This window comes from Corvus kubaryi, unplaced genomic scaffold (assembly GCF_017639235.1).
Source record: "Corvus kubaryi isolate FWS band 111438036 unplaced genomic scaffold, C.kubaryi_AGA036_p1.0 37284, whole genome shotgun sequence".
NCBI lineage: Eukaryota > Metazoa > Chordata > Aves > Passeriformes > Corvidae > Corvus > Corvus kubaryi.
The window spans coordinates 6917003-6942585 of record NW_024581088.1 but is presented as its reverse complement, the minus strand read 5'-3'; the positions used below and the strand labels follow the sequence as shown (position 1 = coordinate 6942585).

The following is a 25583-nucleotide window of genomic DNA, read 5'->3' as shown; positions in this document are numbered from 1 at the left end:
AGAGACCGGAGGGGTCTGGATGCACGTTGGGGTGCAGTGCTGGCCCATGGGGTGCTCTCGGGGCACTAGAGGGCAGCAGGGTCCCACTGCAGCCACCACAGCGGGATGCTCAGGCAGCTCCGGAGCCTCTCCATGGGAGCCTGCTGTGTGGGGGAACCCCAGATCCTGCTGGGGGGGAGCATTGCTGCATCGGGGCAAGCATCCCACTCCCAGGTCTGTGCTGCTGCTGCTGCTGAAGCCTCCCCTGCACCTCGTGGACACTGGGGGTGCTCAGAGGCAGCTGAGTTGCATCAGCCCCACAATTTCCTTGACCCTGGGCTGGATCCAAAAGGGGCTCCCCATGCGCCGGGGCAGAGCCGAGCTGCTCCCCAGCAGTGCCCGTGGTGCGGGGGGCTCACAGGGGAGGGACCCCCATGCCAGGTCACAGTTTGTCACTGCAGCGATGGCTGGCGAGGGGGCAGGCATGGCATGTGCGGTGGCATGGTGGCAGGAGGGCGTCCCCGTGCCGTCGCGTGTCGTTGTTTCTAACCCCTGTCTCTGTTCGCATGGTGCATGCTGCCCTTTGCAATGCAGACGCCGACGAAGGTAAAGTCCCGTTCTCCGCTCGTGTCTCTGGCTTCCCCCTCCCCCCGTGCCACCGTCATCCCGCTTCCGTGTCCCTGTGTGTCACCATTAACCTGCTCCCACCGCCCCCAGCATCCGTGTCTCTCTGTCTGTCCAGCTGCCCTGCGGCTGTGTCACCAGGCAGGGACATGTCCCCTTGTGGGGTGGCTCAGAGCCTCAGAGGTCCCTGGGTAGTGGTGGCAAGGGGTCCGTGCTTCACACCCGTGTGGCTCCAGGCTCAGCCCTGCAGCAGCACAAAGCCATTCACCCCTGTCTCCTCTAGACCCCAAACATCTCTGTCTCCTCAAACCCCAAAACGTGTGCTCCCACTGTACCCATCATCCCCAGCCTACTCTGTGGGTCCCTAAGATCATCTCAGGCCTGTTTGGAAACACTCCCCATTTTTGGGGGTGCCCTGCTAGGCTCTGAGCCCTCTTCTCCACCCTTCAGCTGGGAGGAAACAGTTTGCACGGCACGAGTGGGCTCAGAAAGCCGCGTACCTGCTGGGCTGCAGCCTGGAGGAGATCTCCTCTGCCATCTTCAAGCACCAGCCCAAGGGCACCCTGCAGCGCTCCACCTCCTTCCGGCAGGGCCCCGATGAGTCTCCCCTGGGGGACAGTGGCACAGGTAGGGTGAGGTACGGGGGGGACAGCAGATGGCCCGGAGAGGGATGCTGGGCTGGAGACACTCAGCTTTGCTTTGGCCAGGTCCCAAGCTGACGGCGCTGGAGTGCCTGGAGGGCATGGCAGCTGGCTTGTACTCCGAGCTCTTCACGCTCCTCATCTCCCTCCTCAACAGGTATGTGCTGGGGGGGCCGGCAGGAGAGCTGGGGGGTGCCTGGCAGCAGCCACTGACCCCACTGTGTCCCTTTGTGCTCCCCCCAGGGCGCTGAAGTCGAGCCAGCACTCGGTGTGCTCAGTGACGGTGGTGGACACCCCCGGGGCGCAGAACCCTGAGCTGGCGGGGCAGAGCCGGGGGGCCACCTTTGAGGAGCTCTGCCACAACTACGCCCAGGAGCGCCTGCAGCAACTCTTCCACCAGCGCACCTTTGCCCGCGAGCTGGAGCGGTACAAGGAGGTACCAGAGACACCCAGGGCTGCCATCACCTCCTTCACTCCTGCCCTCCTACACCCACGTGAACATCTCCTACGTGGCCCTCCTGGTTTCTTACCCAGTGGTCACTCTGGACCAGTCCAACCAAAGCAGCTCTGACACGATGCTCGGTGCTCAGGGCTTTCCTCAGGGCTCCTGTGCTGGCTGTGGAGCACAGCAAAGGCGGGCCGGGCTGGGATGTGTTGGAGTAGCTGTGGGTGATGGTGATGGTGGTCACTGCTGCTGCTCCATCTCACCGCTGACAGCCCACAGGGACCCTTCCATGTGTCCTGGTCCCCTCTTAGCATGTGGCATCACCCTAAACCCCATCGACATCCACGCCCTGATGGGCTCACGATCCCTATCACTGCTATTCTGCGGAGTGGACACTCACCTGCCTCTGTTTCCCCTCACCAGGAGAACATAGAGCTCGCCCTGGCTGATGCTGAGCCCAGCTCCTCTGGCTCCATAGCTGCTGTAGACCAGTCCTCACACCAGGCACTGGTAAGCACCTTCCACTCTTCCTTCCATCCACATCACAGCAGCAGATGGGCAGCTTTTTGGCACTTCAGTGGTGGAGGGGAAGGAAAGGGGCTATCCTGAATGCTTGGCCATGAGAGCATGGGTACAAGTGTGTGTGCAGCCCACATACCTGGTGCATCCCCCAGCATGGTTTTCCCCTCCTGTCCTGGGAGCTGCTTGTGCTGTGGGCAGGGGGCCTGGAAACTTTGTGTGATCTCTGGGGTGCTCCAGTCCTCAAAGTGCTCTGGTCCCCAGGATACTCTGGTCCCCAGGATACTCTGGTCCCCAAGGTGCTCAGGTCCCCAGTGTCCATGGGTCCCCAAGGTTCTCCAGTCCCTACTGGAGGAGGCTGCAGAGACCAGGGGTGCTGCTGGCACCATCCCTGTGCTGGGTTTCAGCCCAGCGCTGCATTTCCCACCTCAGTGGGATGCGCTGCCAGAGTGTCCCATATGGACTCTTTCCCTGCTGGGGAGCAGGATTCAGGAGCCCTCTCACACAGTGGGAGGTTGCATGATTCCTGGGTGGCCTGGGTGCCCTGTGTCACCCCATGTCCCTGCCCTGGGGAACACTGGTGTGCCAGACCAGCTGCCAGCATGGTGACCCTGCAGGTCCGGTCTCTGGCCCGCACGGACGAGGCGCGGGGGCTGCTGTGGCTTCTGGAGGAGGAGGCGCTGCAGCCAGGCGGCAACGAGGACACCTTGCTGGAACGGCTCTTCTCCTACTATGGCCCCCAGGAAGGAGGCAAAAAAGGTATGGAGGGGGGCCTGGGACCGTGGGGATGTGTCCACTAGACCAGAAACATCTTCTGTAATGGAAGGTGTCCCTGCCCATGGCAGGGGGGTGGAATGAGATAATCTTTAGGGTGCCTTCCAACCCAAACTATTCTGGGATTCTGTGACATGCCCCATGGTCCCTGGGGCTGTGCTCACTGGTGCTGTTTCCCCACAGGGCACAACCCGCTGCTCCCCAGTGACAAGCCCCGACACTTCCTCCTGGGCCACAGCTCGGGGACCAACTGGGTGGAGTACGATGCTACAGGATGGCTCAACTACGTCAAGCACAACCCGGCCTCCCAAAACGCCTCTGTCCTGCTGCAGGAGTCCCAAAAGTGAGCAGGGTCCTGGGGTGGGAGCATGGCGGGGGGAGAGGTGACGCTGGGGGGTGACACGGCCTCTGTGCCCTGCAGGAAGGTGATCAGCAGCCTGTTTGCCGGGCGCGGCGGCTCGGCGCTGGTGCTGTCGGGCTCGGTGGCGGGGCTGGAGGGGGGCTCCCAGCTGGCCCTGCGCCGGGCCACCAGCATGCGCAAGACCTTCACCACCGGCGTGGCTGCGGTCAAGAAGAAATCTTTGTGCATCCAGATCAAGCTGCAAGTGGTGAGTGAGGGCGTGTTGGGGGGGTCCCCGCACCTGGCTGGGGCACCTCTGCGCGTCACCGCTCACCCTGCTCTGCCACACCTGCAGGACGCCCTCATCGACAGCATCAAGAAGTCCAAGCTCCACTTCGTGCACTGCTTCCTGCCCAAGGCGGGGGGCGGCGGGGACCCCCAGGCTGTGCTGTGCCGGCGGGTGAGCGGCAGCGAACTGGAGCTGCCCACGGAGCACTGCGAGGCCGGGCTGATGCAGCTGGACGTGCCCCTCCTGCGCGCCCAGCTCCGCGGCTCCCGCCTGCTCGACGCCCTCCGCATGTACCGCCAAGGTGAGCCCTGGCACCAGGGGTGGACAGCATGGAGGTCCTGCCTGCATCTCCTTGCTGGAGAGCCAAAGACCCCCAGGAAGCCCTTCAGCACATACCCTCTCTCTGAACTCTGGAGTCTCTCCCCAGGGTGGTCCTGTCCCTATCCCCCCTCCCCTGCAGGGCTGTTATCTGCGCTGGGGACAGGCATGGCCTTAATTGGATGTCTCCCCTGGTGCCGTTGGTTCAGGGCAGCAATCCCATTGACATCCAGCCCCTGTCCCACTGGAATGAGGGCCTCTGGATTGTGCTCAGCAAAGCATTTACTGATACATTGGCTGGCCAGCCACCCGGCTGAGGGTTTATTCCTTGGAGGCCAGACCCTTCCTGCTGTGATTGGAAATCGATGCCACCTGCACACCTCCTGGATCGATGGCCGTAGCCAGCCGGCCGTGCTGGGGTCAATGTCTCCATCAATACCTCATCGTTAATTAAGATATGGAGTCTCAGTGCTGGAGCCTGATGCAGGAGCTGGCTGTGGCTCAGAGTGAAGCCCGAGCAGGACTTGCACAGGCAACACGTGTCCCTGCTCTCCCCCCGAGGAGAGATTTGGCTACTTTCTCCTCAGATCCCGGCCAAAATTGCTGGAGGACGCAGCCAAGGAAAACCTCCCAGGGAGGCTGGGAGCATTCCAGCAATGCCTGACCCTATGGGGAACTTGTGTCACGTGGGGTGACCCCATCAGCTCTCCCAAAACATGAGCCTCAGCATGTCAGGGCACGTGGGACTGTCCCTGGCCATCCCCCAGGTGTGCTGGCTGCCCACACAGCCCCACTCTCCCTTGCTTCCCCAGGTTACCCCGACCACATGGTGTTTGCGGAGTTCAGGCGGCGCTTTGATGTCCTGGCCCCACACCTGACCAAAAAGCATGGGCGCAACTACATCGTGGTGGATGAGAAGCGGGTATGTGCCCCATGTCAGAGTCACTGCTGTGGTCCAGGGTCCCCTACACCCTGGAGTGCCTGGCCCTGACACCTTTCCCTCCCTGCAGGCAGTGGAGGAGCTCCTGGAGTCACTGGACCTGGAGAAGAGCAGCTACCACATGGGCTTGAGCCGGGTACGGTGCCCGACACCACCGGGTGTGGGTGTGGGCAGGGCTGTGCGTCATGGCACGGTGGGACAGCAAAAGGGCAGCACTGTTCACTCCCACCCACGGCATTCCTCGTGCCTGGGGAATAAAACCCCACTGTGGGACAGGACCAGTGGCTGCGGAGGGGAGAGACACATCCCCACCAGCGGGAGGGTGGCACGGCGTGGCCGGAGGGATGCTGGCACCCATCGCCGTCCTGCTCCCCTCCTGCAGGTGTTTTTCCGGGCTGGATCACTGGCCAGGCTGGAGGAGCAGCGGGACACGCAGACCAGCAGGAACATCACCCTTTTCCAGGCGGCGTGCAGGGGCTTCCTGGCACGGCAGCACTTCAAGAAGAGAAAGGTTCGTCCCAGCGACTCTCCCCTCCCCGCTCTGCTGCACAATTTCGCCTAAAATGGGCAGCGCAGCCTTTCTGCGCCTCCTGGGCCAGCACCTCCTCCTCCCGCCTCCCCCGGAGCCGTGGGGGGCCAGGGGGAACCGGGGGGCCAGGGGGAACCGGCAGGGAGGCTGCTGGGCATCGCCGCAGAAGGATGAAGCTACACTTTAGCTCCTACTTTTATCATTAGAGAAGGTGTAAAATAGGCTTCTCACAGTGCCTTGCTTTCACAGGATTAGCATTTACAGGGGCTGGAGAGGATCAAACAGCAGATTTGCTGGTGCAATTAGCCTAAATGCTAATGAAGGGAAGCATGCTGGGGTGCTGGCAGGAGTGCTGAGCACCCACACGCTCCGTTTTGCCCTGCTGGTGGCCCCGTACTGATCCCATGCCCCGTGCCCTGCACAGATCCAGGATTTGGCCATCCGGTGCGTGCAGAAGAACATCAAGAAGAACAAAGGGGTGAAGGATTGGCCCTGGTGGAAGCTCTTCACCACGGTGCGGCCCCTCATCCAAGTGCAGCTCACCGAGGACCAGATCCGCGGCAAAGACGTGGGTATCCATGCCAGGGGACGCTGGATGGAGCAGGGAGGGCTTGGGGGAGTGTTGGTCGTGGGCAGGGCCCCATAGAGGGGTGGGATGCAGGATCCTGTGGTGGATTGGGATACAGGACCCCACAGTGGGTTGGGATGCAGGAGCCCGTGATGGGGTGAGATGCACTACGACCACAACTGCCTGCATCCCGCCAGCGCCAGGCTCGAATTGCTCCCTAATTTGCGAATCAGCATGTCATTAGCATCCCAAGAGCCGGCTGTTGCTTGAGCCCAATTACAAGCGTGGAGAATGGAAGTGAAACCGTGTGCCAGAGGCAAATGCGGGGGCTCCGCTCGCACTGGCAACCAGACACCGGTGCACTCACCGAGCATGGAGCTGCTGCCTGGCTCAGCTTTCACCCTGACCTGCTGGGGACAGCACCTGGGGGGGGGCACCTGGGCGGGGGCACCTGGGCCCCCTGCTGCCCCCCAGCCTGTGCTGGAACCAGAGGAAGAGAGAGGATGATGTTAACAGACAAACATGCTTCCTCAGCACTGGCTGGTGGTCCCTGGTTCCACAACATCCTGGTGGGCCCCCTCCCTCCCCACCTGGGCCGGGTGCACCCAAGCCCTTCAGCAAGCTGCTGATGGGTGGATTTGCTCCCACCCCCTCTCCCAAGGGATGTGGGTACCCCTTTGCAGCTTTTCTGGGACTGCCTGGTATTTCAACACCATTTATGGGGTTGGAGTCGGCAGACAGCGGAGCGGGTTGGGGAAAGTCCCTGCCCAGCCCTTGGCAGGGGAGAGCAGCCCTGGGGAGCCCCCACCCTGCTCATCCTGCGCTGGGGGGGTGCTGGGGAGGGGCAGAGAGCTGCCAGCCTCCTACCCGCCAGCCTCTTCCCTGCGCCTGCCCCCTCCCTCACCGCCCTCTCTGTTGCAGGAAGAGATCCAGCAGCTGAAGAGCAAACTCGAGAAGGTGGAGAAGGAGCGTAACGAGCTGCGGCTCAACAGCGACCGCCTGGAGAGCAGGGTAGGTCCTTGCCGGTGCCGGGATGGGGTACGGTGCTGTGCCAGCCTGCCTCAGCCAATGGCCCCATTCCCCCTGCTGCCCCCAGATCACAGAGCTGACGTCGGAGCTGACGGACGAGCGGAACACCGGCGAGTCGGCCTCCCAGCTGCTGGACGCTGAGACGGCCGAGAGGCTGCGGGCTGAGAAGGAGATGAAAGACCTGCAGGTAAATGTGCCCCTCCCTGGCCTCGCAGTGTCTCCTGTCCCCTGCAAGTGCTCACCACAGCCATGTCCCCTCCCAGGCCAAGTATGATGCCCTAAAGAAGCAGATGGAGTCAATGGAGATGGAGGTGATGGAGGCTCGGCTCATCCGGGCAGCCGAGCTCAATGGGGAACTCGACGATGATGATTCAGGTACTGTCCTGCCTCCAGCGCTGGCTGCTGGCACACCCTGCAGTGTCCCCCTCTCCCTGTGCCACCCCCACAGCCCCTTGGTGACGGCGTTTCCCCACACAGGTGGCGAATGGCGGCTGAAATACGAGCGGGCGGTGCGGGAGATCGACTTCACCAAGAAACGGCTGCAGCAGGAGCTGGAGGACAAGCTGGAGGTGGAGCAGCAGGGCAAGAGGCAGCTGGAGCGCAAGGTGAGTGGGGCTCAGCCCTGGGGACTCCCTGGTCCCCTCAGCATGGCTAGGACTGCAGGGACATGGTGGCATCCCGGAGCCCTCACTGCTCTGCTCACCTCTGCCTGCAGCTGGCGGACCTGCAGGCGGACAGCGAGGAGAGCCAGCGGGCGCTGCAGCAGCTGAAGAAGAAGTGCCAGCGCCTGGCTGCCGAGCTGCAGGACACCAAGCTGCACCTCGAGGGACAGCAGGGACGCAACCACGACCTGGAGAAGAAGCAGCGGAGGTGGGGACCATGTGCTGGCAGCGGGGGGGACACGGGGGACGCGCCTCTGGCGAAGTGGCATTACCATTTTAGCAGGGATTTGGGCACCTCACCAGCTCCTACTTGGCTGAGGTGTCTCTAGTGGGATGGGGCTGCCCAAGCTGGATGTGTTTGTTGTGGGGAGGATCCCCATGCCCTTTTGGGGGGGCCCAGAGCTGAGTGATCCCCCCTGTGTGGGGTCATGTCCCATGGTGGAGGCTGCTAGTGCCCTGCTTCTGCGCTCAGCACGCGCTGCCATCCCGTCCCCTCTCCCAGCCCCAAAGTTTGCTAACGTTATTAAGCAGCAGGGACGCTTTCATCTCATTATGGTAATGATCGCACACACAAATACAGCGAGAGAATCCAATCTAATTAATTTCAATTTCCGCGGATTGGAGTCTGTGCTAATGCAGCTGTTTATTACCCAGCGCGAGGAAAAATGGGGATTAGCCGCCGAGGTGTTTAACGCAGGTCACAAACTCAAGCGCAGGGTTGTTTTCCAAGCCCCAAAGGCAGTGATTTCAGAGTAAACCCGGCTGATCCCATCCCAGGGGCACTGGGAGAAACTGCCACGGCACTGCCTGGCTACAGGCTGTGCTGAGCACTCCTCCACCAGGGCCTTGTGTCCCCTCCGGGGGGTCGCATGTCCCCGTCAGGGATGGGACCGGTGCCATGTCACGTGGAGCCCCGGCACTGGGATGCAGCTGTGGGAGCCAAGCTGCTGCAAGAACCCATCTCTCCCAGAGAACTCTCCATATCCTGCTTGGAGGGTTTGGTGTCCCCAGCTGCCTTGGAGTAGCCAAGTCCCTGCCATTGGCAGCCACAGTCCCACGGCCACGTGCTGGCCCTGGAGAACAGCTGAGGTGCTGCTGGGGTCAGTGCTGCAGGTGCTGCACTCCCCATTAGCACGGAGCAAAGGCGTCAGGAGGAGTGTCTGAGTGACTTGGTGCCACCGTGCTGGCAATTAAAGACTCATCAACAGTGTGTTTCAAACAAGCACTCGGCAGCACACCGCCCTTCCCAGTGCCTGCTGCTGAGGGAAGGGGATGCTCTGTGCAGTGGCCCTGGCACAGGGCTGAGGGTCAGTCCCCAGGCTGCTGAGCTCTCACCCCACTCTCCCCACACAGGTTTGACAGCGAGCTCTCGCAGGCGCATGAGGAGGCGCAGCGGGAACGGCTGCAGCGGGAGAAGCTGAGCCGAGAGAAGGATGTGCTGGTGGCTGAGGTCTTTGGCCTCAAGCAGCTGCTGGAGGTGAGTGGCCCCCGGCCCCCTCCCCAGCCTCCCAACCACCGGGTGCCCCGGGCTGACAGTGACCCTGTCTCTCACAGGACAAGGACTCGGACATCGCAGGGCTGACGCAGAAGGCGGAGGCGCTGGAGGCAGAGCTGCAGGACATCTCCTCCCAGGAGTCAAAGGACGAAGCCTCCCTGGCCAAGGTGAAGAAACAGCTGAGGGACCTGGAGGCGAAGGTCAAAGACCAGGAGGAGGAACTGGATGAGCAGGCTGGGACCATCCAGATGCTGGAGCAGGTACGATGGGGAGGGGCTAGGTTTCTGGGTGGGGTGGTTTCATGCAGGGCTGTTATTACCTGGGCCGGGCTTGCCTGGGAAGAGGAGGCGGTCGCCCTGAGCCCGGCGTCAGGCCAGGCATCGCCGTGGCCAACACGGCTCCCGGCCCTCCGTGCCATGGCCCGGCAGGTCACCATGGGGCGGGCAGCCCAGCTGGCCTCAGACCGGGGGGTTTTCAGGGTGAGTGGTGCCTGGACAGTGGCATTCAGGGGTCCCCACGTCCCCTTCACTCTGACCACATTCCCACCATTTTCAGGCGAAGCTGCGGCTGGAGATGGAGATGGAGCGGCTGCGGCAGACCCACGCCAAGGAGGTGGAGAGCCGTGATGAGGAGGTGGAGGAGATCCGGCAGTCATGTCAAAAGAAGGTAGGGCTCTGCTGCGGCCCCTCTGCCCAGGAGGGCCTGGGATGCATCCCCGTGCCGGGGCCGGGTGCTGGGAGCTGCCAGCTGGGCACCGTCATGCAGCACCCGGCTCCCACGCAGCCGACCACAGCCCGGCTCCACCGGCCCGGCGGGTCCGACCAGTCCTTCTGCTGCCCCGGCCAGCTCACACTGGGCTTTGTGCCTCTGGTTGCGCAAACACCCGGCCGGTGGGGTCACCTGGTGTCCCTAGTGTGTGGGGACACGTGAGGAGGGGGGTCATGACCCCTCCCCACCGCTCTGACCGGCTGCCTCCTGGCTGTCCCCCAGCTGAAGCAGATGGAGGTGCAGCTGGAGGAGGAGTACGAGGACAAGCAAAAGGTGCTGAGAGAGAAGCGGGAGCTGGAGAGCAAGTTATCTGCTGTCAGCGAGCAGGTGGGGTGATGGGCAGCTGGGCACCTGCCTTGCTTTGGGGACCCTGAGGTGGCCATGGTGGGGTGGACACCCCTCAGGCATGGAACCATGGGAAGGTTTCCCCTGCCACAGGCCAACCAGCGGGACTTCGAGACGGAAAAGCGCCTGCGCCGGGATCTGAAGAGAACGAAGGCGCTGCTGGCTGATGCTCAGATCATGCTGGACCACCTGAAAAACAACGCACCCAGCAAGAGGGAGATCACCCAGCTCAAGAACCAGGTGTGCATCCAGACCCTCCCCGACTGCAGACTTTGAGGGACAGGGAGTGTCCGTGTTCCCTGGCCAGGCACTGAGCTATATCTCTGCAGCTGGAAGAGTCGGAGTTCACGTGCGCGGCCGCCGTCAAGGCCCGCAAATCCATGGAGGTGGAGATCGAGGACCTCCACCTGCAGATCGATGACCTTGCCAAGGCCAAGGCAGCGGTGAGTGGGTTTGGGGTGCCGTGAACTATGGTGGGGCCATGCCCCATTTGCACCCAGGGTGGCCCCACTCTGTTTGGAGTGGGTTTCGGGGGTGAGTGCTCAATTCCAGGGATGCTGCAAGAGACACGTGTGTCTCCCTGCAGCTGGAGGAGCAGCTGAGCCGGCTGCAGCGGGAAAAGAATGAGGTGCAGAGCCGGCTGGAGGAGGACCAGGAGGACATGAATGAGCTGATGAAGAAGCACAAGGCAGCTGTGGCCCAGGTGAAGGGGAAGCAGCAGCTGCACCCACCCCACCCCCTCAAGGTGTCCCTTTTGGAGCCGGCCCAGTGGGATCCCCACTGATGGCCCTGGTGTGACCTGCAGGCGTCCCGGGACCTGGCACAGATGAATGACCTCCAGGCACAGCTGGAGGAGGTCAGCAAGGAGAAGCAGGAGCTGCAGGAGAAGGTGGGGATGCACCCTGAGTGAAGCCAGGGTGATGGGGGGCACCCAGAGACCCGCTGCCCACATCATGCAGGGCCCCCTGCACCGTGGGGATGCAGAGCAGTCCCATGGGAAGCTCTCCATCCAGATGGGAGCAGCATGTCCGGCAGCTCTCCTCCAGGACGGCGTGGCAGGGGGGGCAGGGTGATTGTGGTCGAGGCTGAGGCTGTGCCCTCTCCCGCAGCTGCAAGGTCTGCAGAGCCAGCTGGAGTTCCTGGAGCAGTCCATGGTGGACAAGTCACTGGTGAGCCGGCAAGAGGCCAAGATCCGTGAGCTGGAGACCAGGCTGGAGTTTGAGAGGACTCAAGTCAAGCGCCTGGAGGTAGTCACGGAGCTCCCCCTCTGTTCCAGCTGGGACAGGGGTGCAACAGGACCATAACGAACCTGCCTGAGGGTCTGCTGAGTGCCTCCCCTCCCCAGGACCCCCCACGCTGCAGCCGTCTCCCTCTGGCAGCCCATCCCCATCTCCACAGGGAGGACTCCCTGCAAGCACTGATAACAGTAATCCACCTCCCAGCCCGGCAAAGTGCTGCTCTTTCCCTGCATTGACTTAGGGAAATTATAGACTCCCCAGTCCCGCGAACGCAGCCTGTTTTATATTCTGCCTCCGCAGCTCTGCCGGGGAGCGCGGCAGCTTAGCTCTCCTCTTCATATTTTCCAAGCTATTATTTCCTTCCCCACTCTCTCTGCCGAGGCCATAAACATGCAGCGGCTGGCTCAGTGGCTGGGGGAGAACGGGAGCTATTTTTTCCCTACGTTACATGTTTTAATTACTTCACACACAGTTAAATCTATTTTTCCAATTCAACAAAGCCCGTGCTGTTGTTCTGCCCCTTCCCTGGCCCTGGGAGGGGATGGTTTCTCCTCCATCTCCTTGTGTAATTTTATGGGAGTGAGATCCATCCTCTCATCATCTCCTGGTGGGTGTTGGGGTGAGGGTGGACCTGCAGGATGAGAGGTCTGTGGGGGGATTTGGGGTGACCCCGCTGCTCCGCAGAGCCTGGCCACGCGGCTGAAGGAGAACATGGAGAAGCTGACGGAGGAGCGGGATCAGCGTGCAGCCGCCGAGAACCGGGAGAAGGAGCAGAACAAGCGGCTGCAGCGGCAGCTCCGTGATGTCAAGGAGGAGATGGGCGAGCTGGCCAAGAAGGAGGCAGAAGCCAGCCGCAAGAAGCACGAGCTGGTGAGGCACCCATGATAGGGCCAGGCAGGGCACACGGGGGTGTTCTCTAAAGGAACCCAGCTCATCCCGTTCTCTCACTGCAGGAGATGGACCTGGAGAGCCTGGAAGCTGCCAACCAGAGCCTGCAGTCAGACCTGAAGCTGGCCTTCAAGCGCATCGGGGACCTGCAGGCAGCCATCGAGGATGAGATGGAGAGCGACAGCAATGAGGATCTCATCAACAGGTGAGAGCACGGAGCCCGGCTCTTGCGCGTCCCTGGGGCTCACCGCTTCCCCTCGCCACTTCAGAAATGCCACAGGGATCCCTCGGCTCTGCCTGGCCCTGGCAGGATGCTGTCTGTGCATCCATCCATGCATCATGCACTCATGCATCTGTCCATGCACCCGTGTCTGTCCATCCGTGCATCAGGCACCTGTGCACACAGGCATCAGTCCATGCACCTGTGCATCCATCCCTCCGTCCACCCGCAGCCCCCATGAGCTTCAGCCACTTGTGGAGGTGCCTGAAGTGCATCCAGGATCCTGCCAGCTGGCTGGAAACAGCCCAGGGAGCCCCAGGAGCCAGGGCAGCACAAGCTGGCAGGAGGTTTGGGATGCTGGGATGCAGCCCAGCCCGGGATAGAATCATAGAATCATACAATTGTTTACGTTGGGAAGGACCTTCTGAGATCATCGACTCCAGCCATTAACTCAGCACTGCCATGTTAGCACTAAATCATGTCCCCAAGTGCCAATCCACACATTTTTTTAATGTTTCCAGGGAATGACTCCACCACTTCCCTGGACAGCCTGTTCCAATGCCTGACCACCCTTTTGGTGAAGAAATTTTCCCTAATATCCAAGGGACAATCTGAGGCCATGTCCTTTTGTCTTATTGCTTGTTCCTTGGGAGCAGAGCCTGACCCCCCTGGCTACAACCTCCTTTCAGGAAGTTGTAGAGGGTGAAAGTGCCCCCTGAGCCTCCTTTTCTCCAGGCTGAGTCCCCCAGCTCCCTCAACTGCTCCTCATCAAACTTGTGCTCCAGATCCTTCCCCAGCTCTGTTGCCTTTCTTTGGATATGCTCCAGCACCCAACCTGGGATGCTGGGATCCAGCTGGGTGCAACCCCACTCCAGGGGCACAGAGCAGCCTCACTTCCCTCCCCTGTCCCATCCCCACCATTTAATTTGCCCACATCTATTCCCCACCCATTTGGTCTTTTTTTTTTTTTTTATAATTTTCCTTTCATTTGATTTCTTTTCTGTTGTGTTTCTCCCCCCTCCGACCCCCCCCGCCCCTCCAAACCCGCCCGGTGTGCAGGACATGGTGGCAAAGTATCAGAAAAGAAAGAGTAAACTGTGAGGAGCATCTCTTTCCTTCCTCCCCTCCCCTAACCTCCACCTCACCCCCAGGGGCCGGGGTCCCGCATGTCACTGGCCCAACTCTGCATGCCCTAACAGCACCCACGGCACAGCACGGCACAGCACATAACCACATCCCACGCATGGGGACAGGGCAAGCCCCTGGGATGGGCTGGGGGGGGGGATGCTCTGCCGTGGCTGATGACAAATCTGTCAGAGTGGGGCAGCAATGGAGCCCTGCTGCCACTAATTAATACCCCCATCCATGGTCGCTCCCACGACCCAGATCCTGCTTAACTAACGGCACGTTTGCCTGGACATAAACTGTGTTTGATGTGGAGCTTAATTCCGTTGGTCAGAAAACCTTAGCTGCCCTCAGAGCTTGTTTTTGGGGCTTGCTGGGGTTTTTTTTGGTGTCGTTCTGTGTCTTTTTGTTGGTTTTTTTTTTCCCCAAGCCCAGCGTTGCCTGGATGTATTGCAGGGGAGGGAGATGCGCAGGATGGAGTGCGGCTCGTTGCTCTGAATTTATAAAGAGAAGGATTCATATACAGGGTCTATTCCAGCCTGTCCCTTGTGCTGTTTGCTGTCATTCCCAGGCAGGGAATAAGCCCAAAACCAGGAGGATAAAAGGCTGTTTAAGATCCCTTCCTTGGAGTGGCCTGGTGGGAGCGGGGTGGCAAGAGGGGGACCACACTGCTTCAATTTCCATATAGATCCCACTGGTGCTGCCATAACCCTAATGAAAGCAGTAAGCGGTGAGGTATTAAGAGAGATTTATTCAGGGATGCTTTTAACGTGGAGGAATGGATTTTGCAATGCAGACAGCACCTTCTTTCTAAAGGCAATCAATATGGTTACAAACGGCCATTATAAATTAGACGGTTTAAGCCAGATAGGACTTTTTTTACGCCGGGACGTAAATCAGGGGCTCTTGGGCACGGCAGGGCTGTAAATCTGCCCGCTGTGCTCCCACGCCCGCTGTGCCAGAGTTGTTTCTGTTCCGCCTGCTAAACTCCTGTTTACCCGGGGCCATCAGCATTGCTCTTCCTCACTGTAATTCTGCACGCGACGGCAGCCTGTAAAATGAACCCACTTATTTCCTTCCCGGTCCTGGAGTTGGAAATCTCCTGTGTTTCTGGAGCTGTGCCCTGCCTGATGCCCCAAAGCCAGGCCCTGCTGTCTCCAGCTCCAGAGCTGTGCAGTGATAGGGAGAGATGTTGGATAGAGGGTGCAAGAGCCCCTTGGGCAGGCGCAGGGGTGGTTTGGGGGTGCTTCAGGGAGCCCCTGCCTTGCAGGTTGAACTATGTGCATGCAGATTATGTCCCGGAGATGGAGCAGAACCATAGGATGGGGTTTCACCCATGCCAGGGTACACAGGCAGTGGGTACTGGAGGAGTTCAGTGCCCTCCAGTGCACTTTCATCTCTCCAGCACCCAAAACATCACTGCCCCATGCTGACCTCTTGCTTTCTCCCACCCTGACCCGCTCCTCCGGCAGTGATGGTGACTCAGATGTGGACTCAGAGCTGGAGGAGCGCGTGGATGGGGTGAAGTCTTGGCTCTCCAAGAACAAAGGCTCCTCCAAAGCACTCTCGGATGACGGCAGCCTGAAGGGCAGCAGGTGGGTGCAGGGCTGGGCACGGGGCTGGTGGGCAGAGGACAGGCTGAGCTGTGCTGGGACATGGACAGGGTGGGTGCCCACGGGATGTGGGATTTGGTACCGTGTTCCCATCTGGTGTTTGTTGGCCAGGGAAGGGTTAATGCTGGTGAGCAGCTCAGTCTCCATTGGGGACACATGTCCCCCCACCCAAGGGGACCTCCCTGGTCCCCCTTCCCTCATCCCACCCTGGAGGCATATGGGCATCCACAGCCCCCACCCCATCTGCCTCCTCAGGTCTTTCGATACTGAGCTTTAGCTCTGTGCAGCATTCCATCACTCCAGGACTGATTCCCTGCTCCATCCTGCCCTCCTCTTCAGCCCCACCCCATCCCTCCCCACACCTCTCAGAAAATGTTGGCAGAGGTGGGGAGCATGCCCAGGTGCACCCACGGCATGGGGCTGGGGCACACTACCCTTCCCCATGGAAAATGCTTGCCTGCTGAGCACAGATTGCTTTGCTTTTATCCAAACCCAATTTCCTAGCAGGGCTCCAGGAGTCCCAGGGGACTTCCTGCCTCTGCCGAGCAGGGGGGAAAGATCTGAGCTGGTTTCTGTTAATTGGTTTAATTTATTCAGCGGTGCAGATGTAAAACATTTTGTTATTGGAGATAATTCCACCTTTTCTGAAGTCGGGAATCAAACACAGCGGCTCCCGGTAGCCGACAATGAAATAAATTGAAGGCAACACTTTAAAGGGGAATCAAAGTGCTGGGCTAGAACAATTCCCACATTTACATGACATTTTTCCACGATGCCATTTCCCGCTGACGCAAATTGCCGAGGCCGCCTCGCAGCCCCCCCCTTTGCCCGCTCATCTCCGTGTCTCTCTTGTCTCCCCGGTGCGTGCGGGGCCGCGGTGCCGCGGCACAGGTCAGCCCCGCCGGACGGCCCCGAGCCCGAGGAGCGGCCGGTGTCGGTGTTGAGCTCCCTCAGCTACAGGAAGCGGCCGGGCCTCAAGGATTCCATAGGCGGCCGCGGGGATGAGCAGACGCTGTTCAGCGCCCTGGGCGAGCGGCCGCCTTCCCCCGAGCGCCCTCCGCGCCGGGCGGCCCGCGGCGGCGAGCCCCAGGACCGGGCGGCCGTCATCGCCCGCGCCTTCGCCGACGCCAGCGGCCGGGCTCGCCAAGGGCTGGACAAGCGGTGGTCCCTCTCGGCCACCGACGTAGAGAAAGCCTCCGTCGCCTCCGCCCCAGTGAGCCGCGTCTCCTCCGCCTCCTGGCGCGGGCTGGAGGACGGCGATGATGGGGACGAGGGGTGCTCGATGCTTAGCTTCGCCCTCTCCAGCCCCGGCAGCTTGCGGAGCCGGCGCGGGGGGCCCGAGGGCCGCCCTGAGTCGCGGCTCTCCCTGGCCCGCAGCCGCCTGGATGAGGCGGACGAGGGGTCCCGCGGGCAGCCCCTCTTGGGGCGCAGCTTCTCTGTGCCCCCACGGCCCCGCAGCGCAGCCTCCGAGGAGGAGGGTCCTGGAGACGCCCGTCCCGTGCGGCACCGCTCCTACCTCGATCCCGACCTGGAAGCCGCCATCCAGGAGGTGCTGAGCTACCGTCCGCTGCTGGCCAGGGGCTGCTCCAGCCCCGAGGCCGACTCGGGGGACGACGGCCGGAGTGTCCGGAGTGTCAGGAGTGTCCGGAGTGCGGCCCCCCTGGGCGCCGCTGACCGCCCCTCCGGCAGCCTGCGCCGCTCCGCATCCGCCCTCGACTTCTCCCGGCACACCTGCCGGTGCCGCAGCAGCTCGGGCTCCTCTGAGGAGGAGGAGGAGCGGAAGAAGAAGAGCTCCAAGAAGCGTGCCAAGAAAAGCAAGAAGAAATCCAAGAAGAAGAAGAAGAAGCAGCAGTCATCATCCGAGTCCAGTTCCTCCTCCGAGTCCTCCTCCGGCTCCACCAGCTCCTACCGCAGCACCTCCAGTGTCAAGAAGGGCCCGCGGGCGGCGGGGGGCGAGGAGCCGACACGTCCTGCCCGGGGCAAGAAAGAGGAGAAGCAGCGGAAGAAGCAGGTGGACAGCCTGATGATGAAGTACCTGTACCGTCCCGAGAGCGACTGAGGCAGGAGGTGGGAGCGGTGTGTGCCGTGCAGCATGAACCTCCCCGTGTGCCACTAACCGCTCGCCCTAACCCTCTCCTGACTCTGGAGTTCTCCTCCGCCGGCATGGGGCACCCCGGGATGGGGCAGCCCTCTGTGCCTGCAGCAGCCCTGCTTTTGGGATGCTGCAGGGCATCCCGAACGCATCTCCATCTGTGGGGAGATCCCCGGCATGGCCGCAGTGGGACCGGCAGCTGCCCGTGCTGCCAGGATGCAGCGTGTTCAGGATTAGCAGCTGCGGGGCACCAGGAAGTGCTAATCCCTTCCTGGCTCCCCAGCCATCGACCGGGACACATCTGGATTTATTCCTTCAGGAAATTTTTAAGGGTTTGATGGGCAGCACAGCCCCCAGGAGCAGCGGGGAGTGGGGTGGGTACTAACACGCACCGACTGCAGTGTGTGAGCATGGATGGAGGCAGCACCCGCGGTGGGGGACCCAGAGTGGGCAACTGGAGCTCAGAGTTGCCCTGTGCCCTGTTGGGCGCCTATGATGGGAATTCGGGGTGTGAATGGCCTCAACCTGCAGGACTTTGGGGTTCTGCATGCTGTTTGATGCAGAGAGGAGGGTTTGCTGGGGCTCGCCAGCAGCGATTCCAGAGCAGGCTCATTCCTTTCTGATGGCTTGAATAGGAGAGCTGCTGGAGGAAGGGAAAGAAGCCTTTTGGAAATGTTGTCGCCGTTGGGCTGCCTGTCCCAGGGGCAGGGAAGGCATCATGGGGTACCGGGGGAGCAACACCCCCAGCACCCAGCCCTGGGCTCGGGTACAACCGGGACCCTCAGTCAGGGTGTCTGGGAGCGCTGGTGTTGGCATCCAGGGCCACGAGCTTTTTCCTGGGCAGGCTCAGCTCAGCCCCACTGCAGAGCAGGGGCTCAGCTCAGCGCAGCGAGGAGTTGTTTGCAGTGAGGCATGTCCCAAATATCTCGGAAAGAATAAAAAAGGAGGCAATCAAGGCTCCATCCAGCTGGCTGCCAGCGTGCTGGCTCACCGCAGCTCCCGCTGCAGCCGGAGGGGAGCTGTGCTCTGCAGCCAAGCCATGCTGGGGACATGGAGCCCCCCGTGACCCCCTCTAACCCCGCTCTCTCCCACAGCCCCACGAGCTCCCGGCACACCTTCACCTATGACAGATGGGACGATGAGCACGACGCCGGGGACAGCACACGTCGCTCCTCCCGCAGCTCCCCCAGTGCCAGCGAGGCGGAGAGCCGGGCTGCCGAGACCCCCGCCTAGCCCCCCACCGCCACTTCCCACCGCCCCGGGAACGCTCAGCTCCGGGGGCCGCCCCGGGCAGCCGGTATTTGGAGCCCCCGGCTCCAGCCATGGGAGGAGCAGCCCGGCCGGCTCGCTGGCTGCACCCCCCACCCTCCCACCTCCTGTCTGTCCTTGGCGGCGGAGCCGGCTGCTCCGGCACCCGGGATTTATTCCTCAGTGCCTGCTGGCTCCTTGTTTTATAACTTAAACTCCCCCCTTCGGCACCCTGCCGTCCTCTTACACCCCTTTTAGTTGAGCCAAAGACGTCTCTCGCTGGCCGGGCCCTGGGGAGCAGCCGCCCGGCAGCCGGGAAGGGGACATGGGGACAGGGTCCCACGTGCCCACCTGGGTTTTTTGTCACCCCCCAGCCCCCCGCCTCTGCCTGGCTGTTTTGCACTAGCCCAGCTGTGCATTCTCCCCCCACCCCCTTTACTTTCATTATGAAAATAAACGTCATTTCTGGCTGGTGATACCGGCTGCTGCCTGTTCCATGTGCCTGGGGGGTCTCCCCGTTTTTGGGGGGGTGTTTGCATGGTGAAGAGGTCTGACGGAATGGATCCAGCTCCAGCAAGGATGCAGAGCTGCATGCAAAGGCCAAGTCTGGCTTCTTCCCTGAGCCTGCTGCACCCATGGGTGCTGCGGAGGGGGTGGGGAGGGGGGGGAAGCCCTCGTGGGTGCCAGTGCTGAATCATTTATCAATCTTCATAAATATGCAGATGAGCAGCGGGACAGAGCCTCTGCCTGCCGGCATTAAATAATTAACGCAGAGGAGATGATGATGTGCATTGCTGGCTGCCTGCACGGCTCAGCCTCGGCCCTGGCCGTGTGCTGTCCCCGTGCCATGTGCTGTGCCCTGCACCTGGCCCCGGGGACACCCCGCACCCTGGGGACCCCCCTCACTCCTTGGCAGGTTGTTTCCCTTTCCCCACCACCTCCTGGAAGCACACAGGCCAAGCTCGGTGCTCTCTGCCATAAAGCCACGCTGCGCTAATGCGCTTTCATTAAGTGGGAGCGATCTAATGATAATAAAATGGCACATTTAACATTAAAACATTTAACTTGACTCCTAAGCGAGTGTGTCTCTCCGCGCTGCTCCAGCTCCATCTTCATGAGGCTGACAAAGCTTCTTAATTTGTTCCCCAGGAGTGGGTGCTTGGTAGAGATTGCTTCGCACCGCATGGCATGGGGGATGCTGGGATGTGGGGAGGCAGGGTACCAAGATACAGGGATGTGGGGAAGCAAGGATGCAGCCGTGCTGGGATGGTGGAATATGGAGACATGGGGATGCTGGATATCTGGGGTGCGGGGCTGGAGGAGTGCAGCGTGTTGGGACTCCCCAAGGTGCAGGGAGGTGGAGATACATGGGGATGGAGGTGCACTGGGTGTGAGGATACTGGGATGCAGGAACACAGCTGCAGGCAAGTGCAATGCCATGGGGGCACGTCTGGAGCCCCATGGCATCTACTGTGCAGCCGCAAACACGCCGGGGAAGCGGGTGATGGCGAAGTGGGCCATGTTGTGGGATGGCTCCTCGCCCAGGCTCAGCTCACACAGCAACTTTCCCACCACTGGTGCCAGCTTGAACCCATGGCCTGTGGGAAGGAGAGGGAAGGTGGGGACACAACCATCCCCATGGCCCTGGACAGCTCTGGGGTGCTGGGCTGGGGGCGCAGCTGCCCTTGCTTACCTGAGAAGCCGGCGCCGATGACGATGTTGCTGAACTTGGGGTGCCGGTCCAGGATGAAATCTTCATCTGGAGTGTTCTGGGAAGCCAGGGTGTGAAGGTGAAGGGACAGGGTGGGGTCCACCTTCAGCTGGGGGAGGGCTCAGGATGCCTGGGTCTGTGCCCTGGGGCGGGTCTCACCGTGTAGAGGCAGGTCTCCATCACTGCCGGCTGGGTCTCCAGCCCAGGCAGATAGCTGCTGATGAAGCTGCTCAGGACGGCAATGTCAGGGTGGGGGGCACTCGAGGGGGCCTGATCCCGCTTCTCTGGGTCTGTGGGGCTGCCATGGTGGTGGCACACCTGGAGGACAACTGGTCAGGGCAGGCTGGTTAAGGAATCCCCCACCTTGAGCTGCACCCCGCTCACCTTCATCAGACCTGGGTACTCAATGGAGGGCAGCCCGTAGATGCCATGGGGGGCTTGGCTCAGCCCCAGGGTCAAGAAGCAGGGACTGACACTGCCCGAGCTGGCGCTCCCAGGTTGCTTCTCCCTCCAGTAGCAGACGTTGATGCGCAGGGGCTGGAATCACTCCATTAGCTCTGGCCATGATTGTGCCACCCCCTTGTGCCACCAACCCTCACCTGCAGTGGCAGGCGGAGACCCAGTTGTTCCACGAGGGCACCGGTCCAGGCTCCAGCCGTGATGATGAGCCGGGGGGCTTTGTACACCCCAGCAGTGGTGGTGACAGTGACCGTGGCCCCAGGTTCGATGTGCAGCACCTTCTCCCCGTCCCGCAGGGTGCCCCCATGTCGGCGAAAGACCTCCTGGGGTAGGGGAGGGTGACGGGAGGTGGCTGCGAGGATAGAGCCAGGGGACCTCCATCCCATCCCAAATCATCCCATCCCCTCAGGAGCACCTACCTGCACCGCCCGCAGTGCCGGGTCAGCGAAGAGCACCCCGGCAGTGCTGTCCAACACGGCCACCTGGCCAGCTTGGAGCCGGAAGCCGGGGAAGCGCTGGGCCAGCGCCGCGGCGTCGAGGACCTCGTCAACACCCAGGCTCCTCCTGCAGGCCTCCAGCTCCGGCTCTCCCGGCAGCCCCAGCACCACCAGTCCCGTCTGCCTGCATCCCACCAGTCACGTCAGCTCGCCCTGCTCCCCCTCCCTGCGCGGACCCCCCGCTTGCTTTGCTCCTGGGGGAAACTGAGGCACGGTGACACCAGTGATACTTGGGATGTGCTACACCCTGGTGCTGGCGCACCCCACACTGGGATGCAGGTGATAAGGGCACAGCGCTTAGGGTGAGATGCATGGGGAGGGTCCGGACACTGACATCACACTCTCCCCCCTAAGTACAGCAAGAGCCATCAGCCCTGACCCCGGCACCGGAGGATCATTTAGATGCTCATTTCCTTAATGACATTTCCTTCATGGAGCCCCATAAATTACCAGGAACTGGCAGCTGCCTGCCAAGGAAGCCGCATCCCACCCAAAGGTCACCGCCCCCAGTCCCTCGGGGAGGGGACGGTGCCCGGCGGTGGCTGCGTCCCTGTCCCCATCACCTGTAGAGGGTGGTGCCGGTCTCGGCCTCCAGCTGCTGCCAGAGGCGGAAGCTGTCGGGCATCATGCGGGAGTAGTACTCCTGGGGGTAGGCGCTGCGGATGATGCGGCTCTGCCCATGCGAGCTGCCCCGAGAGTGGGGCAGGAGGAACTGTGGGGCAGAGAGGACATGGGGGTGACCACAGACACTGCCACCCTCAACCGCACCAGCCCCGTGTGCGTCAGCACCGTGCTGCACAAGGCACCTTGGGACACAGCCTGTCCTGTCAACCATGGCACAGGGAAAAAGCAGGAAACGGGGGTCTTGGCGCTGGGGACATGAGGGTGCTGGTGCTGGGGACATGAGGGTGCTGGCACTGGGAACTGCAGTGCCAGCAGCGGCTCTGCTCTGTGCCATGGTGGAGGGCAGCCAGGTCTGCGGGCACCCGCCCCAGCCTGCTGGGAATGGAGTCGTGGCAGAATGGGGTCACCATACCTGCTCCAGCAGCAGAGTGTCCTTGTGGCGCTGGGCCAGGTGGTAGGCAGTGAAAGAGCCCTGGATGCCGGCCCCGATGACAATGACATCGTAGGTGGACTTCTGGGGCTGGCTTGGGGCAGCCATGCCTGTCCTCGTCCTCGTCCCTGCTGCTGTCCCTGTGGCCGCTGGGAGGTGAGCCAAGGGGAGGAAGGGGGCAGAGTCCAGCCAAGCCGAGCGGGTGGTGGAGCTTTGGCCACCTTCCAGCTCTCTGGGGACACAGGGGCCACATTCTTGCTACCCCTTGGGGCTGGCCAGGCAGGAACATTCTCATTCCCCCACCAACACCAGCTCCTGGTCCCAGGGCAGGCAGTTCAGCTGATCAGAGTGAATGGGTAGGATAGACGTGAAGGAAAACTGCTTCCAATAAATCCCCCTTTCCACTGGTCACTGCTGGCTCCAGCTGTGGTGGGACACAGGGCTTCCATTCGTGCGGCAATGGGAAACTCCCCCCTTGCTTCCAGGCAAACAGGGTTTTTTTTTCCCCTCCAGCACAATTTATTACAGCCATAAACCATTTTGTTGCCATCTTTTGTTGTTATTTTTTTAACGGGAGATAGGGGTGATTTAGGGCTCACCAGAGCTGCCAAGATGTGGCACGGAGCCCCATGGTGGATTTTGCAAATCTGTAAAATTTTGGGGTGTGATTGGGGTTTGGGAACAGTGCCTTAGAGTGGAGGATAACACAGGCAGGGGCTGCCAGTTTTGCCCACTGCCACCACTGCCCCATGCTGCCTGACAGCTAATTAGGGGAATTAATTCACTCTGGCTTCTGCGGTGTAAAAGGCATTATTTACTGGTTAATTGTCGTTATTACAAAATGTTAAATATCATTATTTATTTTGCCACTTGCCTCTGGTGATGAATGAAGCATTGGGGAGCACTCGAGGCTCCCACCAGGTCACAGGGACACCCCAACATGGTGCAAAGGCAGAAACAGGCAGCTCGCATCGATGGGGAGGTGAGAGGAGGAGGATGGGCAGCACGGGCAGAGGTTGGGGTACCCCCCACACCCCTCATCCACCCCCCTGCCCATGACCACTACTGCAATGAGTGCATCCCAGTCTCAGCATCGCCACGATGCCCAGGGCTCTGCACCGCACAGGGCCCCGTTAAATCAGCACATCCTCGCTCGCCTTTGATGTTACAAATAATTCAGCAATTTCCCTGGGTTTCAGATGACTTTTTTTTTTTTGCTTTGAATAGCCCCTCTACTTGCTCTTCCTTTTTTTGCTGGAACGATGAAGAATAATTAATTATCTGTGAAACGTTAAATGGTAAAAATGAACTCCTCTCCCGTTAGCGGTGTGGTAATGGAAGGGATGGGAAAGCCTCGCTTGTGAGGTTACAGAGATGGTGAGACCTTTGGTGGGATGCAAATCACCATCCTCAGGGCTCTGTGGGAGCCCTCATGCCATTTCTTTTGTTCTGCAGGTGACCCCAACCAGGTCTGATCCCAAGCATCAGGGAGGTCTGCACCCCCAGAGCCCAAAAAGCAGCTGCAGGGCCTCAACTTGCCTTAGGGTGAATTTTTGGGGAGTCCCTCAGCCCTGTGCCAGGGTCTCCATCATTCCTGCCATGTCCTTTTCACCTGGGTTTATACTGACTGGAGGCAATGCTTGTGGCAGCAAGAAATCCATTTCCCTAAGCAGCCGGCGTGGGTCAGGAGAGTTCAGTAAAAATGAAATATTCCATGCGGGCTGGGTGGATGGATGGGAAAACTCGGGGCTGGGAATGGCATGGGGAGGAGGAAATGGGGGCTTGGAGAACCGCCTGGCACAGGCTGTGGGAGCTGCCCCAGCTCAGATCCATGTTGTGCTGGGGAAATGGGGAATGAGGAACTTTGGCCAAGGCTGGACAAGGATCAGATGCAGCTTGATGGGTGCTGGACTCTGGACCCACTGCACCCTTTTTGCCCACTCTACACTGGGACAGAAGTTTCCCAAAATCCCATCATCCATCTGTGCTGGCCTCATTTTTCACCAAGCACAAACCAAGACTTAAAAAAGAACTAGGGAGCAATGCTGTTCCCCAGGGAGCCGAGGGGAGCACAGCATCCTTCTCTCCCAGCCGCAACATGCTGGCTCCACGCACGCTCGCCCCCATTTTCCTCCCCAGACCTCTCCATTCCCAACCCTTTGATGGCACCTGCAAAGGATTGTTTGTTTTCTGTCAAAACCAACAGCAGCTGAAGGCAGCCCCTCATTAGCAGTCCAGGTACGTGCCTGGGGAAGCATCAGGCAGATTAAAATTATTTGAATATCATAATATTAGAAACTTCAATTTGGCCTCAAAATGCTCATCTTCCGAGCCCTACCAGGGCTTTGCTGCATTAAACATTGATGGCATTACCGGTGGATCAAAGTTTTGGGTTTAGAGCTGAAAGTGCTTTGCGGGAGAGCCGGCAGCACCCCCGGGATAAGAAGCATCCCGGCATCGCTTCCAGCCCCGCTCCCACCGCAGCCGTGGGGCTGGTGGCACAGACACAGTGCCGCGGCGTTGGTGGCACAGAGCCCATGCCATGGGACTGGCTGCTGCTCTGCTCTTGGTTCGCCGTGCCAAGCCATGCCGTTCTCCATGCAGGAATGATGCATGTCGGCAAAGCAGGACCTGGGATTAAAATTAAACCTCCACCGGAGCTGGCTGCGTGGGCCGTGTGTGCAGCGGGGCTGGCCGGGCTGCGGGGGATCCGGCGAGGCGAAGCCATCTGGGCTTTTGCAGGGATGGGGAGGGGGTTATTAAACAAAGAGCTGGGTTTTTTCATACTTTTAACACCCGCAAGAGCCGTCCATCAGCCAAGATGGAGCTGCTCGGTGCCGGTGCCAACACCATCTGCCCGCTGTAGGGCTGGCTGCCCACTGGGACCCCGAGGCAGGGGGCTGGGGAGGGGCTGTTGGACCCCCACCATAACGAATACCAGCCCTCCTCTGTGCTGTTCCGGGTCTAGGTGTCTCTGCTCGGGGGATGACGAACCCAGCCCTAATTTGGGCTATTTAGGGATAAGGAAGGGCAGCCTGGGGGGGTTGTGGTGAGAGTTCTGGTGGGTGGGGCGGCAGGATCTGGTGAGGTGGGTACCGAGCACCTTTGCCACAGCCCTCGGTGTCTCCCACCCCGAAGGGTTGTCGGGATTCGGGGAGGAAGGGGGGCTTAGG

At 60.9% G+C, this 25583-nt stretch overlaps 2 protein-coding genes across 36 annotated transcripts in view; one reads left to right on the top strand and one right to left on the bottom strand.

Annotated features, from left to right (window-relative positions):
* Positions 1 to 19165, top strand: part of MYO18A (myosin XVIIIA) — a 31994-nt gene extending 12829 nt beyond the window's left edge. For 27 of the 35 annotated variants that reach the window (XM_042026238.1, XM_042026237.1, XM_042026233.1 and 24 more), the window contains 33 exons: positions 574 to 585; positions 1054 to 1230; positions 1311 to 1401; positions 1488 to 1680; positions 2113 to 2199; positions 2826 to 2967; positions 3166 to 3325; positions 3404 to 3590; positions 3678 to 3912; positions 4742 to 4851; positions 4940 to 5005; positions 5252 to 5380; positions 5823 to 5966; positions 6888 to 6977; positions 7063 to 7182; positions 7259 to 7370; positions 7473 to 7600; positions 7711 to 7865; positions 9011 to 9134; positions 9212 to 9412; positions 9708 to 9818; positions 10143 to 10247; positions 10359 to 10505; positions 10595 to 10708; positions 10852 to 10968; positions 11071 to 11154; positions 11375 to 11512; positions 12188 to 12373; positions 12457 to 12596; positions 13664 to 13708; positions 15209 to 15331; positions 16241 to 17416; positions 18536 to 18622. In XM_042026238.1, coding sequence (XP_041882172.1) covers positions 574 to 585; positions 1054 to 1230; positions 1311 to 1401; positions 1488 to 1680; positions 2113 to 2199; positions 2826 to 2967; positions 3166 to 3325; positions 3404 to 3590; positions 3678 to 3912; positions 4742 to 4851; positions 4940 to 5005; positions 5252 to 5380; positions 5823 to 5966; positions 6888 to 6977; positions 7063 to 7182; positions 7259 to 7370; positions 7473 to 7600; positions 7711 to 7865; positions 9011 to 9134; positions 9212 to 9412; positions 9708 to 9818; positions 10143 to 10247; positions 10359 to 10505; positions 10595 to 10708; positions 10852 to 10968; positions 11071 to 11154; positions 11375 to 11512; positions 12188 to 12373; positions 12457 to 12596; positions 13664 to 13708; positions 15209 to 15331; positions 16241 to 17408 — 5141 coding nt within the window. In that variant the 3' untranslated portion in view covers positions 17409 to 17416; positions 18536 to 18622. Of the gene's footprint in view, positions 1 to 573; positions 586 to 1053; positions 1231 to 1310; positions 1402 to 1487; positions 1681 to 2112; positions 2200 to 2825; positions 2968 to 3165; positions 3326 to 3403; positions 3591 to 3677; positions 3913 to 4741; positions 4852 to 4939; positions 5006 to 5251; positions 5381 to 5822; positions 5967 to 6887; positions 6978 to 7062; positions 7183 to 7258; positions 7371 to 7472; positions 7601 to 7710; positions 7866 to 9010; positions 9135 to 9211; positions 9413 to 9707; positions 9819 to 10142; positions 10248 to 10358; positions 10506 to 10594; positions 10709 to 10851; positions 10969 to 11070; positions 11155 to 11374; positions 11513 to 12187; positions 12374 to 12456; positions 12597 to 13663; positions 13709 to 15208; positions 15332 to 16240; positions 17417 to 18535 lie in introns of all 35 variants that reach the window. The other 8 variants (XM_042026241.1, XM_042026239.1, XM_042026217.1 and 5 more) reach the window with 4 other exon arrangements.
* PIPOX (pipecolic acid and sarcosine oxidase) lies at positions 18891 to 22582 on the bottom strand. The gene is made up of 8 exons (XM_042026245.1): positions 22393 to 22582; positions 21920 to 22068; positions 21279 to 21480; positions 21000 to 21182; positions 20785 to 20937; positions 20560 to 20718; positions 20383 to 20458; positions 18891 to 20287 (listed from the first exon to the last, which is right to left on the bottom strand). The coding sequence occupies exons 1-8, from the start codon at positions 22516 to 22518 to the stop codon at positions 20157 to 20159; spliced, it is 1179 nt and encodes a 392-aa protein (XP_041882179.1). The 5' UTR covers positions 22519 to 22582; the 3' UTR covers positions 18891 to 20156.
* Between the last annotated feature and the right edge of the window lie 3001 nt (positions 22583 to 25583).

Excerpts from the sequence above, each read along its gene's own strand:
- PIPOX (XM_042026245.1), bottom strand. The coding sequence starts at position 22,518 with ATGGCTGCCCCAAGCCAGCCCCAGAAGTCCACCTACGATGTCATTGTC. Across the intron at positions 20,938-20,999 it reads GTCTCCGCCTGCCACTGCAG|CCCCTGCGCATCAACGTCTG; the intron begins GTGAGGGTTGGT and ends GAGTGATTCCAG. Across the intron at positions 20,719-20,784 it reads AGTACCCAGGTCTGATGAAG|GTGTGCCACCACCATGGCAG; the intron begins GTGAGCGGGGTG and ends GTTGTCCTCCAG.